A 16,203-nucleotide genomic window follows, 5' to 3' on the forward strand; every position below is an offset into this window, starting at 1 on the left:
ACTTCCCAAGTGCTGGGATTACAGATGTGTCCTACCAGATCCAGTTTCTGTGGCGCTGGAATGGAGCCCAGGGCTTCATGAATCCTGGGCAAGCACCCTACCGACTGAGCCCCAGCTGCCCTCTCCTTTCCTTTGTCCCGATGATGAGTTGCCATGCTAATACTGAGCCACCAGCCAGGCTGTCCCTGCCTGGTTTGGGTGCCAGTGAGTTCAACAAGACTTCTCACGTGGAGACCTGAGGGACAGAATGGAAACACAAAACCCCAAACTACCAGCTTTGCTTATTATCGGTGTGTCCTGCGCCGGCTTTTGATGATTCTCCCTGGGACATTGTATCCTGGCCCGCTGTTGGTTGTTTGTCCCATCGGAGGCAGCGTCTGACCAGAGAGAGGCTGTGGATCTGTTTTGCATCATGGATGGTATTTCACACTTCTTCCAGGAGGTGTATACTGATAGGTTGTGGATTCACTGATTGCTTCCTTCTTCCCCTTCACGCTGCCTTTTCTCTTCCCACCTTCCTTTCCTTTCCTCCTTGAGGCCTCCACATGCTAGGTCAGTACCCCGGTGCCTGGCTGTGCTTCTTTATCTACAGGTGTTAGGTCTCGCACTCAGGACAAATGGCTGAGGTGCCTGTTAACACATCAGAGTAGACACTGCACTGTCAGACAGGTTCTCCCAGTGTCCCTCCGTCCCTGCCTGTTAACAGGGTTCTCCCGGCTGGCATACCCCGCCCCCCAGCTGCTCTTTAGTCTATAACCCAGCCATTTTGGCTACTCTGGTCCTTTTAATCTTTTTGTCCTTTTGGCCTCTTGGCTTCCTGGTCTCTGGGTCTCCTAGTCTCCTGGTCTCCTCTTGGTCTCCTGATTTCCTGGTCTCCTGGTCTCCTGGCTCTGCTCTCTCCCTTACTGACTCTGAGTGCACATGGTCCGGCTCAGTCTGTTGATCATGTCCAAGATGTCTTTACCTTTGGCAGTGAGCTCCCTTAAATCTACAATAAGCCTTCTCCAACATACCTAGAAGCAGTAATCTCCTCCTCCTTATTTCTTTATTTCATCTGCAGGGAATGTCCATTGAGGTAACATCACTCTCATTTTCTATCCAATCTAGAAAACCTTTAAGTATTTTTATTACATTTATTTATTATTTACTTATTTATTTATTTGTGGGGGACATGAGTATAACATGGCACACACCTGTGGTCAAGGGACAGCCTCGGGTCAATTCTCTACTTTCAGCTTGGGGGACCTGGGGGTTGAACCCCAAGCCCCCTTTGCTACTAGACCATTCTCACTGGCCCCAGAAAACCTTTGCTTCCCAGTTGGCTTCCACAGGTATATAGCACGTTTTTATATTAAAAAGACCTTTTTGGGGGCTTGCTTGTCTGCTTTATGTCTTTTGATTGTTGTCATTAAGGAGTCATTGGTTGAATACATGTGGTATGTTTGACCCACACTCATCATTTTCTGGCCGAGGACCATTTTATCATTGTTATAGTAACCTGAGAGCCTGGTGCATGCATTTATTGAATGAGTGATTCTGTTCACAGTGTATTTGAAATCCTAGACTGTACCCTGTTATTGACATTGTTCTAAGCGGTAATTTCTCCTAGCTATAATCTCATCTTGAAAACAATGTCGCTGCAAAAACTTGCCAAGACTTGGAGATTGAGACACACAGCAGGGGAGTTTTGAGCTTATTCAGAGTGGAGTGCTGTCCAGTATTATTTTGTGAGGAAGCATGAGGGATCAGATCAGAGTACTAGAATGAAAGAACCAATTAGAGTAGCACTATTCTCATGGTCACTTAAGATGATATTGAGGCAAAGTCATGTGCTAAACAGCACAGAACTGGGATGTCTGTAAGGAGTCTTTTTCTGTCCCACCAGCCAGCTCCCAAATAATGATATGGAGACTTCTTATTAATTATGAAATTATCAGTCTATAGCTTAGGCTTGTTCCTAACTAGCTCTTACAACCTAAGTTAACCCGTTTATATTAATCTACATTCTATCACGTGGCATTACCTCTCCCATCTTGCTCCTCCTGTTTCCTCTCTCTGTCTCCTGGTTCTCCTGTGTGCCTAATTCCTCCTCCTCCTCCTCCTCCTCCTTTCTCTCCCAGGAAATCCTATACCTCCTCCTTCCTATCTATTGGTCATTCAGCTTTTTATTACAACAATCACAGCAATACATCTTCACACAGTGTACAAATATCCCACAATGGGTGTCCCTGGTCTCCAGAATGTGACTGCCTCCCAACTTTGGATAGTGCTGCCTAGAGACATGGATTCAGGCTGAATGAAGCCAGTTTTGAGTGCATTGAACACCTTAGGAGGGCTTTTGTAGGAAGTGTGTCTGTGTTACTGCTGTGGTCATCTGCAGAGGAATTCATTTGCTGTCTCTCCTGTGTGATAAAAAGTGACTTTTCTCAGCTAATGGCAATCTGAGATGGGTTTTAAAAACTCTGTGTCATTCTGGGCAGTGGTGGCTCACACCTTTAATCCCAGCACTCTGGAGACAGAGGCAGGCAGACCTCTCTGAGTTTGAGGCCAGCCTGGTCTACATAATGAGTTCCAGGACAGCCAGGACTACACAGTGAAACCCTGTCTCAAAAAACAAACAAACACACAAAAACTCTGTGTCATTAGCTTATTTGAATCCATTGGTTCTGAGGCATATGGAAGATTTCCCCAGCTTCTCTGTCATATCCTGAGCAGGGCTCTGAAGAATCACTCCAGCCCCTGGCTCTCTCCTACACAGAGCCAGCTGGATTCACATTCTGTGTTTGTAGCATTTCTGCCTGCTCCGGCAGAGGCAATAATGGTTCTCTAGACCACATCCTCACCACAACCCCATTTACAGTGTTGCTTCAAGGATTTTCAGTTATCCATAATCAACAGAGGTCTGATTATATTCGATGGAAGTTTCTAGAAGCAAACAATTCACCAAATATCTTTTATTGTAATATATCATTGTAACGTCTACCATTTATTAGTTACTATTGTTTATCTCTTACTGTGTATCTCAGTTACTTTTCTCTGCTGTGACAAAATGCTTCACCAAAGCAGCTTAAGGAAAGAAGACATGTCTGGGCTCACTGTTTGAGGTTGCAGTCCACCATGGTGGGAAACGCCTGGTGGCAGGGGATAAATGATATAATTATATTTTAAATTCAAAAAATAGAAATATATTAAACTTTAAAAAGTAGACTCACAGTAGATGTAGAGCCAGGTCTTCTCTGTGGAATGCCTGGGACTCTGAATGCTGTGGGCAAGGAAGGATGATGGAAATGGATCTGTGGCCTATATATATTCACACATGTATACACACACACACACACACACACACACACACACACACACACACACACACACACAAATCAAAAGGGGAAAAAATTGAAAGCCCCCCAGACCCCCAACACACAGAGACAGAGTCTTTTCTTAGGCATTTGGTTGGGGGATGGGGGATTTTGTTTATTGGGTTTTTGTTTTGATGTTTGAAACAAGGTCACATTGCGGAGCTTTGCCTAGCCTAGAACACACGATGTAGACCAGGCTGGCCCAGAACTTGAAGAGATCAAGCTGCCTCTGCCTCTAGGGTGCTGGGAGTTTGAGCTAGTGTGCCTGGTCGTTGGTTTTGATTGTGTTTATCACTTGAAGAGGGTGGCATGACAGCCTGTGTTTCTGCGATCCACTCTGTTAACAGGAAGAGACCCAAACTGAGGCTCTTCCAAAGCGAAGAGCCTTGGCACAGACAGGACGGTCCCTGAGGACTGCATTTGCGCCTCCCTGGCGTCTACCGTTCATGTTAACAGCAGATTCCTTGCCTCCTCCTTGAGCTGTACGTCTGTCTCTCAGCCAGCAGTTTCTTTTTCCTTAAGTACAGTGGCTCTGCCATGCTGTGGACCCTGAAACACAGCATGACCCAGTTAGAACCTGTAGGAACTGCTTTGATTCACCAGCCTCCTGACGAAGCTGCAAAACTGATTTAGTTCAAAGAAGGCTAAATCGCCAGGGGGAATGTCAAAATTGCTTTATTGTATGTCTCACCTCTGAAGAAAAGTGATGTGCGGAGCCCTCTCCGCTGAATATCCATTAGCGTTCGAAGTTCTAGCCCGGCAGGTCTTCCCTGTCTCCATCTACTGCCTCTTCATTCTGCAGCCCGTGGCACTAGCTAAAGAGATTAGTTTGCGTCTAAAGAGTTTTGCCTTCAAATCGAACAAGATTAGCATAGTGCTGATGCCCCATCGACGGCTGGGTGTGTGTTATCAGGAATTCAAATGGTTGTGGGTTTTGTGGGTGTGCACCTGGTGCAGGCTATGGTGTGTGCATTTGTGGCGCGCTGTGTTGGATGTCTCCCTGTGTCACTCTCTCGTTACTTTGTGAGATGGTCTCACTGGTCCTGGAGTTTGCTGGTTCGGCTAGAACAGTGGTTTTCAACCTGTGGGTCATGACCCCTTTGGGGGGGGTCAAAGACCCTTTCACAGGGGTCACATATCAGATACTTATATTACGATCCACAACAGTAGCAAAATTACAGTTATGAAGTAGCAACGGAATAATTTTATGGTTGGGGTCACTGCATCATGAGGGACTTGTATTAAAGGGTCACAGCATTAGGAAGGCTGAGTGAGAACCACTGGGCTAGACTGTCTGGGCAGGATATCTATGTCTTCCCAGCACTTGAGTTACAGGCACAGATTGACACACCAGGTTTCTTAGCGTGAGTGCTGGGGATCACACTCGGGTCCTCACCATTGGGCAGCAAGCATTTTAGTCCCGAGCTTTCTCCCAAACCCAGCTTCCAGTTGTTTACTGTGGTGATCTTGGCTGCCCTTGATGAGTTAGTTGTTGGTTCTGAGAAGGCCACGTGCTACGAGATTTAGCAGAGGGGAGATGAGCAGCAGTGTACCCCTGCACTGAGGGCAAACATTCACTGAAAAGCCACAGCTGGAGAAGTGTGGACAGGGCAGCCATGATGGAAGGTGTCTGGAGGCAGTGGTAGGACCCAGAGACCTTGTGAGCCAGCCCGAGAGGGGCTGTTCTGGAACAGTTGGAATCAGGGCAATTCCTATGAGTCAGGGCTCCTCCTGGGGTCGGCTTTATTGACAGGTTGTGATGCCAGTGGGCCAAGCTCAGTAAATGACACTGGACGCATCAGACAGAAAACGCGGTTGCGTATGAGGAGGTCGAGGTGTTAGCCGCAAGCACGGTTTTCCCTGATGCTCATCGGGGTGCTTTTATGTAGGAAAACGCTGCCCTGTGGAAGGCAGTTTGTCTCATTACTTGACTTATCACCAGTACTGGCCTGTCTCCAATTTTGGTAATCCAGGGAGAAAAAAAAATATTTTGTTTTTCCTCTTCTCCCCACAGGGTAATTGGTTTACATATAATTTAACTATTTCATCAAGTAGTTAGCCTATCCCTGTGGTGAAAGACAATCTTCACCCACCCTCCCTTTGTGGGCTTCTCCACCATTCCAGTTGCAGGCGGAGCTGAAATTTCTGCCTAAAAGCTCAGCTGGACCCCTCTATTTTCTGTGTTTGCAGAGGTGTCCTTGGAGGCGGGACAGAAGGGTAGCTAGTGATGTAGAGAAGGGAGAACTGAGCAAATGATGAGCTCCAAAAAGGAATTACAGCCTTGAGAGTTCTCTAGTGAAGTCATGTTTTAGATCACCTCGGAATGACTGTTTTCAGCAGAGTGCGTCTTGGAAGGTTCTTCATGGGGTGGAGGATTGGGAAGGGAGGCGTTCCTTATCTGTTCCCTGTCACACTGGGGTGTCATCTTTTACCTAGCTTTCTCTCTTCATAGTCTTGCTTCATCTTTTCCCATCACATTCTTCGTGGGGAGATTTTTTGTTTTATCCTGACAGGTTCCTGTGTAGATGTCATTATTCAGGGCCGGGGAGAGGCTTGGTCAGCAAAGTGCCTGCTGCTCTCACACATGAGGGTCTGAGGGAGGATCTCTAGCACCTACGTCAGGGGCTGGACGCAGGGGCCTGCACCAGTACCCCAGAGCAGGCCAGCCAGAGACAGGTGGATCCCCAGAGCTGCTGTTTAGCCAGTCTGCTGAACAGATGAACTCCAGGTTCACTTAGAGACTCTGGATAGAGGTGGGGGGGGGAGAGGAAGGAAGGAAGGGAGGGAGGGAGGGAGGGAGGGAGGGAGGGAGGGAGGGAGGGAGAGAAGAAAGAAAGAAAGAAAGAAAGAAAGAAAGAAAGAAAGAAAGAAAGAAAGAAAGAAAGAAAGAAAGAAAGAAAGAAAGAAAGAAAGAAAGAAAGAAAGAAAGAAAGAAAAAGAAAAAGAAAAAACGAGCTGGGCAGTAGTGGCGCACGCCTTTAATCCCAGCACTCGGGAGGCAGAGCCAGGCAGATCTTTGTGAGTTCGAGGTCAGCCTGATCTACAGAGCGAGATCCAGGAAAGGCGCAAAGGTACACAGAGAAACCCTGTCTCGAAAAACCAAAAAAAAAAAAAAAGGAAAAGAAAGAAAGGAGAGACAGGGAGAGAACAAAATTAAAATTAAGGTGGAGAGTGATGGAGGAAGACACCCAACTTCAACTTCTATCCTCCACATGCATACACATATGGACACATCTACATGTATCATGCACACATGGGAATACATACATATGTCACACACACAAAGGAAATTTACTCAAGTGGTTGAAGATAAAAATAGTTTTTAAAAATGAACTTAGTTGTGTATTTATTTGTGAGGATTCTTGACACCCACGCCTAATGTGTGTTCGGTTGAGGGTCTCACGGGCAAGCCCAGGACCCATCTGAAGCCTTCATCTTATAAATATGCGTTTGGGGGGATGTTTTATTTCACTGGTGCCAAATGAACCAATCTGGCGTAAGAACAGGAAACACAGACGTGTATGCTGTTTCCGGGGCCAGCTGAGGCGTCCTGCTCTGTTCGGCTTCTTGTCTGCTCATTTCTCCTGAGTTGTGGAGCTGTTCTTGTTGCCTTGCATGGTCATTCTATTCTTGAGAGGCCCACAGTAATTGAGACCATGGGCCTCCAAGGCAGGGTAGTATGCTCTTTTTTTATGAGTAGAAGCATCCAGCTCTCCCCATGGGGAGAGTTTCTGAGTGACTGCAGTCACTCACAAACATCACAGCAGTCTAATTTTACTGCACAGGAAGAAAAGAGAACATGGCACTTTTCTTACCCCCTTTACACCTCACTGCCCTCAGCTCATCTGCTTTCGGGCCATTTTCATAGCAGATGGCTTTATGCAAATATGGCCAACTATTTTTGGTCATAGTAAATATCACCTTCCCTTATGAGTAAATTCTAGATTACTGAAACTGACATGCTTCTTTGAAAACCCACCCAGACCTAAAAGACAGATTATCTCGTCTGATTATTCTGCCATCCCACGAGGCTGTGGGTCCCTGTCTCAGGAACCCTCAATGGATGCCCCCCTGTAGAATCTTATGGGTCTCCCTGACTGAAGAGCAATGATTTCCAATGCCCAGTCTCGAGCCATCTTTATTAGTAAACATGTTATTTCTGACATTTCACAGCTATTTTAGGTAAATAGGCTAAACGTTAATGTCACTCAATTCATTTGTTGTTTTTCCTTTTCTAGAATTTTTTATTTTAATTATGCATATATGAAGAGGGGGTAATATGTGCATGTGAGTTCAGTTCCTTTGGAAGCCAGAAGAGGGTGTCATATCCCCTGGAACAGGGATGGTGGGGAAGGGGGAACGGAGGTCATAGGAAGTTGTAGGCTGCCCATGTGGGTGCTGGGAACTGAACTTGGGTCCTTTGCAAGCGCAGTGCTCTATCTTAACCTCTGGGCCATGACTTGAGCCCCTTTCTAGAATCTCTCCAGCCGCTTCCTAACAATTATCACAATAAAATTGTTAATTTCTCTGATTTCGTTGGTAATTTCCCTTGAAGGAAGTTGTACAAATCCTGTACATTTCCGCCTTCCTTTCTTTCTTCCCCAATCAACTGTCAAGTGTGTCCAACCTGAGCCTGTAAGCCACATACACCCTAGATAACTATGAGTACAACCTCACACCAAACCATAGGCTTGCTTAAAGTATTATGAGGTGTGTGTGTGTGTGTGTGTGTGTGTGTGTGTGTGTGTGTGTGTGTATGAGATTACTTTTTTGTTTGTTTTATAATTCATTAGTGAGGTTCTCCAGAGTGAACTTTGAAGTTGCCTCAGCGTTAAAAGGTTGGGCACAACTTGCGTGCTGACAGGTCCTTCTGTGGAAGGACTCTCATAGGCTCCCTGCATAGATATCTCACCCAATCCTGTTGTTGCTTTAGACAGGGTCCCGTGTAGCTCAAGCCAGCCTAGAACTCTATATATAGCCAAGGAAGACCTAGACTATCTGATCCTCCTGCCTCCACATCCTGGGTACTGGTATGGCAGATGAGCCACCAGTCTGGGGTACCTACCTTCTTTCTTGAGACAGTGTCAAGCAAACACCCAGGAAACAATCCTTGACTAATTAGTATTAAACCAGGGCTTGCATTCCTGATCCTCAAATCAGAGATTTAATTTTTTGGCCTGAATGCTGTCTGTTCCCTGTAGACGTGCCTGAACCAATCAAAAATCACCCCTACCCATTTGCTGAGTGGTTTCCCGGTGACTCCTTCACACTGCCATCCCCCCTCAGAAGTGTGCTTGTCCCCTCTCATGAGCATGGGAGGATTAGTTGAAGGACCACTCCCTGTAATTAGGGACAGGTGTAAGATGTGGTCAAGTGCTCCTTAGGACCTTGACTGAAGGATGCCGCACCTTTGAGGGCACCTGCATCTGGACAGCTCACGTATGTCACGGGAGTTTGGTTATTATCTGGTTAACAATACCCCATATAAACACCATGTTCATTGTGAGCTGGGGCTAGTTCTTAGCACTTTGTGTGTCCACGGAAAGATGAACCAGTGTGTTTAGTGTTTTTGATTTATCTTTTTCAGGTTGAAAATTGGTGTCCTCGTTTACCTTGGAGAGCAAAAAATCCCTATGAAGAAGCTGATCATAACTCATTGGTAATGATTTTGGAACACTCTTCCTCCACCTGTGTGTTTAGGTCATACGCTAAGTGATGCACACAGCATCTTTGAGAAGTGCCAGCTGAAAGCTGAAGTCTAGCTGGCCCAATCATAGACCAGTTCGCATGGATTTATTTATTGAACACTTCTCTGAAGGTCCCTAAATGACGGGCCACGGAGAGGAATGGGCTCCAGTGCCAGATGTGGAGGCCTTGGGTGACCTAATGAGGGGCCTGGCTGTGAATAATGACCAGGCTTGTCACCGGGCTCTAATGCCTGCGTAGGAAGATGAATGAGGGAAGACCGTCTCAGCTGCAGAGGTCAGGGGAGATTCCAAAGAGAAGATGACGAGCTGAATTTGAATGGACAAGCAGTGCTCTGTGAGGTGGGAGAGAGAGAGAGAGAGGCATGTCTCCATGGGAAGTCAGCCTTTGGTATCCTATGGCAAGTGGGTGGGCAAGGTCGGAGGTCTGGGTAAGCTGGGTTGAAGATGCAATTAGAAAGAGGGAGGGGGGCTCCAGAGACCTTGCAATGCTCTCTGGAAAGCTTGGACATTTTCTTTAGACATCGGCAAATTGGAAAAGTTTTATTACTTTTCAATGTTTTTATTTGTGCGCATGTTTTATTTGTATGCCTGTGTGAGTTTATGCGCACCGTGTGCATGCATGAGCCCACAGAGGTAAGAAGAAGGCGTCGAATCCCAGGACTAGAGTTACAGATGATAGTGAGCTGCCCGGCCTGGGTGCTGGGAGCTGGACCTCACTGTTCTGCAAGAGCAGTCGCGCCCTTAACCACTTCTCTCTAGCCGAAAGCAGACACTTTCTGTGACAGGTCCAGGAGGGGCCTGGGACGTGGCTCGGTTGGTAGAGTGCTCACCGAGCCTGCAAGAAACCCTGGGTTCAGTCTGCAGCACTGGAAACTGGACTTGGTGGGGCGTGCCTGTGCCACCTGGGAGGTGGAGGCAGGAGAATTCGAAGTCGTGATTATCCTTGGCTACATAAAGTTCAAGCTGCCCGATACCCCCATCATGTACAGAAATAACAGAGCTAGTGAGGTGTCTCAGCAGGCAAAGGCACCTACTGCCAAGCCTGAAGATCTGAGTTTGATTCCCCAGGACCCACATGGTACAGAGAGAAAAACCAATTTCTGCTAGTTGTCTTCTGACTTAAACACACACTTGTTGAGCGTGCATGTGCGCTCGCACGCTCACATCTGCATACACATTCTAAATAAAAATGTCATAAACAAGGAGAATGTAAAGGCCAGATAGTGTTTTTGTCTTTGCCAGACGTTTAGTCTCACAGTTCACTCAGGTCTGCAGTCCTGACACAGAGAGCCGCCATGGTTAACACATGTAATGAAGGGCATGCCTGTGCGCCGCTGAAACTTCACGTACACACAGGCGGTTAGGAGGAGGACTGTTCCATGGCCAGGGTTTGAACCCAAGTGGAGACCATGGGAGACTGTTGGGTCCAGGAGGGAGACGGATGCTAAGAATGAGCCATGGAGACTGCTAAGGGATGAGTTTGGTCTGCTCGAGGTGTCCTGCGAAAGACAAACTGAGATCGGGTCTCCCTCATGTTCTAATCAGGGGCTGCGTCCAGCTATCGGATCCAGAAAACCAGGGGAAAAAAAAGTCTTCCTGGACCTGGAATGATTCTGGTTGGAATTTTAAATTGTACTCAGCTATGGTAGAAACAAATCCTATCCCTAGCTTTTAAAATTCCTTAGAAAAAAAAAAAATCAAATTTTGTGGGTTTGGCCCAGGACAAAACTAGAAAATGATCATTTATTTCCCTTCTTACTCTGGGAGGAGAGGCCCTCACAGAGTTGGCCGGTCTGTTGGAGCCGATACTTTTTCCTGTGGCCACCTAGAAAGAAGCTCCAAGACACAAATACATTTTGGCCCAGGGGATTTGGAGGTACGTCAGGTATATCAATTGTGAAAGCTGCATTTCAACGAGGCTCAGGCTTTACAGCAACGAGGCTTACTTTTTCAATCTCTAATTTTGTAAATGATGCCCCTTGTGACACATGAGCAGCCGGGGCTTTGTTTCAATTTGCCCTCCTCCTCCTTTTTTAATTACGTATACGCTATTTGTGTATGCATGTGCATGGGCATATGCATACAGAAGGAGCATGTGCAGACCAGAGGACACCTTGCAGGAGTCAGTTCACTCTCCTGCCAGCCAGCGGGTCCTGGGATTGAACTCGGATTGTCAGGCTGTTTGGCAAGAGCCTTTACCTCCTGAGCCGGCTTGTTGGGCCCCATCCTCAGTAATCTCTGCCGAGAGTCAAGATCGACTTTTGAAATCCTGGAATTTCATTGACTCTCAGGGTGAAAATGTCGTATTGTGAAAATCAGTTTGCATCCTAGCATCTGAATCTTCTGCTCATTTTATTACATTTCTTTCTCTTTTTTCCCCTAGGCGGAAATCCGTACGGATTTTAACAGTCTCTATAGCATGATGAAGAAGCATGAGGAGTTCCGGTGGATGAGACTTCGGATCCGGCGAATGGCTGACGCGTGGATACAAGCGATCAAGTCTCTGGCAGAGAAACAAAACCTTGAAAAGAGAAAACGGAAGAAAGTGAGCTGCTTAATTCTGTTCCTTTCCATGGCAGCTTTTTCTTAAAATTTGATTTTGCTTGGAAACAAGATGAAGAGAGATGTCATGTGTCAAATGATCTCCCCTCAGAGTAGAGCAGCTCAGTGTCTCCTCACCCATTTTGAGGTTTTCTTTTCTCACACTCTGTCTTCTGTGAATGTGTACACAGATACACATCTTCACACACACACACACACACACACACACACACACACACACACACACACATACACATACACACACACAGACATCCAAGGATAGAAAATAGGATTGAACAATGGTTTCCATACCTGTTACATCCACCCCGTTCCTTCCCTCCCTCTCTTCCTTTTTGAGCATTTAATTATTTTTCTTACTATAGAAAAATATTCATAGCATAGCATAGTATAATATGTGCACAACATTTTAATGCACATGGTTCAGAAGTATACCGAATATATTGGTACATAGCCGTCTTTACCACACGCTCCCACACGAGCACCCCCCACACACACATACACGCACAACACAGAAAAGATCTTATCCACTGTGACTTAAACATCAGCTGTGGAACTCTCCCACTTTCAGAAATGAGATATCCAGTGGGGAAACTGCTTTTGAACCCTGTGCATTAAAATGGTGGCCACTATGTTATGCTATACATACTTTCCCACAGTGAGAAAATAATTAAGTGGTCAAAGAAGGGAGGCGGATAGAACAGAGTGGATGTGGCAGGCGAGGAAACCAAATTTCTCTCAGTTCTTCTTACTTGTGGGTTGTCATTGGAACCATTTACATAGCAAGAGAAATTTAGTTTAGAAGAGCCATACCCCTCTCTCTTTCCCTTCTTGTTTACTAGTCTGAATTATTTTTATTTTATCTATTACTGGATTTTTCAACATTTGTTTGTGTTCTAGTAAGAGAGAGAAAGAAACGGTGTGGGCTTGGGTGGGTGGGGAAGTGGGGAGGATCTGAGAGGAGTTGGGGGACGGGAAACCGTAATCAGAATATATTGAATGGGGGGGGGGCTATTTTAAATTTTAAAAAGAGAAAAAAGAAAACCATCCCTGAAAATCCTAAGGAAAATGAAACAGCTGGGCTGGCTGTGTATCTGTCCAGTTTTGGTGCAAGCAGAAAATTGACCAAAGAGCTTTGAAAAACATGGAACACTCGTATCATGTCCTATGCAGAAGTCTTGATAATCTTATTCCAGAGCCATTGTGAACATTAGAGTATAGAAAATGATTTCCTGTGTTCCTTCCTTTGCAAAGTGGAATTTTCATTATAGGAGAAAGTAAATAACTAGAAAGATGGGTGGTATTATCTGCAGCCTTGGGTTTGAATTGACACTCCCAGGAAGAACCCATAGTTTATTTTATCTTTGAGGAAAAGTGAAGTTCCTAGCTAGGCCATTGGAGAAGACTCCAAATAGCAATTAAGTAGAGTCCCTTGAGAACTAGCCTTTGATCTTTTAATGCTGTTTCCAATAGGTGGGATAAGTGGTTCTTGGGAAAATGGCTCATTAAGGTCTGAGACAGAAATGGCACTTGATGAGCTTAGAATATCTCCTCATACCCAACAACAGAAAGGCTACCCAAGGCTCTGGCCAGAGAAAGAAGGTACCAGCTACAACACACTCCCATGGCCAGACTGGGTCGGTTAGGATAGTCAGAGACCACAGTTCATTGAAACATATTAAGTATGCTTATTTCCATGGTTTTCTATTTTTAAAACCAGACAAGCCTCGTGGATCGTAGTTAGAGTATGTTTAAGCGACAGGCTTGCTGGGCTGGGGAGAAAGCTCAGTTGATAAAGACCTTGCCACGCAGGCATATAACCTGAGTTCACTGCCCATATCCCACAGAAAAAAGCCCAGTGTAGTGTACGTGCTTGTAATCCCAACACTGAAGAGACAAACACAGGAAGATCCCTGGAACTCGAAAGCCAGCCTGTCCAGTCTCCTCCACCTCCCCTGCACTGGGATTACAAGCAGGCAGCACCACACCCAGCTTTTGTATATGGGCTCTAGGGATTCGAACTCAGGTCCTCGTGTTCGTTCATCAGGTTCTTTACTAACTGGACCAGCCAAATGTTCTATTTTTAAAAATCAGAATAATCTTCTATAACTCACACTGATCGTTCTACCAAGGGCAGTTCATGGTGTATTTGTCTAAAACAGGGGGAGATTATTTCCTTCCTTATTTTATACTTTCTAGAAAAATGACATACCCCATTCCGAGACTTCAGTGGCTCTTTTAGAACTGGCTGATCGCATTATGGTGTGCATGGACTTTGAACATGGCTCCAGAAATCAGTATGTTTTTCCTCTTCTGTTTTCCAGATCCTTGTCCACCTGGGGCTCCTGACCAAGGAATCTGGCTTCAAGATTGCGGAGACGGCATTCAGTGGTGGCCCTCTTGGTGAACTAGTTCAGTGGAGTGACTTAATTACATCTCTGTACCTACTGGGCCATGACATCCGGATCTCAGCTTCGCTGGCTGAGCTCAAGGAGTAAGGAAATTACTTTTTCAATTTGAAAATCAGAATACAAAAACGAAGCAGTAAACTCGTAAAGCCCCTCTATTAGCGTACAATTTCTTGTGGTGGAAAATGAGAGTGATAATTCGCTAAACAGGCGATAAGAAGATTATTTTTGGGGAGCTAAATACATACACTATGAAAAGGATAATATGTTTTCATTGGCTGCAGGCTCTGGGGCCTCATAAATGAATGCCAGGAAAACTCAAACTAAGGCATTTATTCTTTGCTATTCCAGGTGTTTCCAACATCTGCAGCGCAAGACTCTATTGACTTGCCTAATTCCCTGCATCTTGCCAAAATTCATACTACTCTCTGCTTACCATCAAGCTTTCTAAAGCTCAAAACAGGGCCGGTTCCTGTTTATAATTTAATATGAGTAAAATGGATTTCCCGAAAGCCCGGATCCAATCCTTTCTCAATTAGCTAACTTCCAGCTCAGTCTGTTCTCTTCCCTGACTCTTCTATCCCACTGAGGTTTGCATTCAGCTCTCGCCCCCTCTCAGTCCCTTTTCAGTGGATACAGCTGGCCAAACAGATGAACTGGGGTCCCCATAGTCCCCAGAAAACTGCCATCAGAGACGTCTAACTCAGCAAGCAAGCTGTCATGTAGCTGTGCCAGCCCTTGGGAGGACACTCTAGAGATGGTAGAGATGGCAGAGTGCAATGTACGCTCTACCCTGTTCCTACTGTATTATTGACACACCAAGCTTGTTGGTGGTATATTGAGTTGAAAGCCATCATGTCTGAAGATAATCTCAGCAGTCCTCTCATTGATTCCTAGATGCCGGGCACCGTGATAAAGGTTTGCTTACAGCAGGAGTTATGCCAGCAATAGTGTTGATTGGGACTACTTTTATGTTGAGACTAGGTCTATGTAACCTAGGCCAGCCTCAAACTCAATATAGATAGTTGAAGATGACTTTGAATTGCTGATCTCTGCCTCTACCTCCCCAGGGCTGTGTACCTCTATGTCTAGTTTATATGGCAGCGGAAGTGGAACCCAGGGCTTTGTGCATGCCAGGCAGGCTCTGTTCCAGCTCAGCAACACCCAGCACTGATAGTAGCTATTTAATCTTATAGAGAGCCACTGACTGTGTGTTTCATACTAAACACTTTGTGTTTTTAGTTTAGTTTAGTTTTTGGTTTTTTTTTTATGACTGTGCGTGTGAGCATGTGGGCATGTGTGCCTCAGTGTATGTGGAGGTCGGAGGACAGCTTTCAGGAAGTCAGTTTTCTCCTTCCGCTGTGGGTTCCAGGGACAGAAGGAAGCGGGAGCGTTACCAGAGGAAGCATCTCGGCAGCCGTATATTGTACTGTATTTAAACTTCAGGACCTGGAAGTAGATGCTTTCGCCATTTGTGGTTTAGAGCTGAGGAACCTGGGGCTCAGACTGAACATGAGCGGTCTGAGGTTTCAGGGGTAACATGTAGGGGTGGCTGGATCCGCGCCTGGAATCTGACTTCTCTGTAGCCTTCTTACAATAGTCCTCCCTTTCTCCTTCAGCATTAGGTGAACTTGAGGTCCTTTGTACCTCAAGCGATTCCCCTCTTCCTTTACCAGACTGCCTCCCGTTGCCTTCCTGCTTGCTTTAAAATACGTGGAACACAAGACCTGTAAAGGCACGTGCTTTGCAGCCGCTCTGTCTGCCCTCTGAAGGCTGGGATTCAAAATGGGGCCTGCAAAGATGACCCACAGTTGTTACTCGGCTGCCGATCTTTTGACAGTCACTACTGATACATTAAATAATAATCATGCTAATTACAGTTCTGTGGATGCTAATTGTGATGTGGATGATGCTAGAATGTAAGTACAGGGCGTGCTCAGAGTCTCACCACGGTGTTCCTAGCACTTACACACAGTGCCTAGCATACTCTGGCTAGTGAAGGAACGCGAGAAGGAATGTGGGAGTGAGTGGGGAGGAGGCGGATGAACAAATGGAGGACCGTGAGGAGCCAGGCACAAGAATGGAACTTAGAAAAGATAGATGAGGCGTGACTATTGCAGAGACTCACTGGATGGCCAAGGGCAGGTCAATATTGACCTTTGTGAATACCAG

At 45.9% G+C, this 16,203-nt stretch overlaps 1 protein-coding gene and 1 non-coding gene across 10 annotated transcripts in view; both read left to right on the forward strand.

Annotated features, from left to right (window-relative positions):
- The window catches only part of Mgat5 (alpha-1,6-mannosylglycoprotein 6-beta-N-acetylglucosaminyltransferase), a 292,499-nt gene that overhangs the window by 167,005 nt on the left and 109,291 nt on the right, over positions 1-16,203 (forward strand). For all 9 annotated transcript variants that reach the window (XM_042258034.2, XM_006994301.4, XM_015987778.3 and 6 more), the window contains 3 exons: positions 8,944-9,015; positions 11,448-11,609; positions 13,948-14,117. In XM_042258034.2, coding sequence (XP_042113968.1) covers positions 8,944-9,015; positions 11,448-11,609; positions 13,948-14,117 — 404 coding nt within the window. The remainder of the gene's footprint in view (positions 1-8,943; positions 9,016-11,447; positions 11,610-13,947; positions 14,118-16,203) is intronic.
- LOC121821439 (small nucleolar RNA U6-53/MBII-28) lies at positions 136-244 on the forward strand. The gene has a single exon (XR_006062271.1). It is a non-coding gene; the product is annotated as a small nucleolar RNA U6-53/MBII-28 (small nucleolar RNA).

Source organism: Peromyscus maniculatus, chromosome 11 (assembly GCF_049852395.1).
Source record: "Peromyscus maniculatus bairdii isolate BWxNUB_F1_BW_parent chromosome 11, HU_Pman_BW_mat_3.1, whole genome shotgun sequence".
Taxonomy (NCBI): domain Eukaryota; kingdom Metazoa; phylum Chordata; class Mammalia; order Rodentia; family Cricetidae; genus Peromyscus; species Peromyscus maniculatus.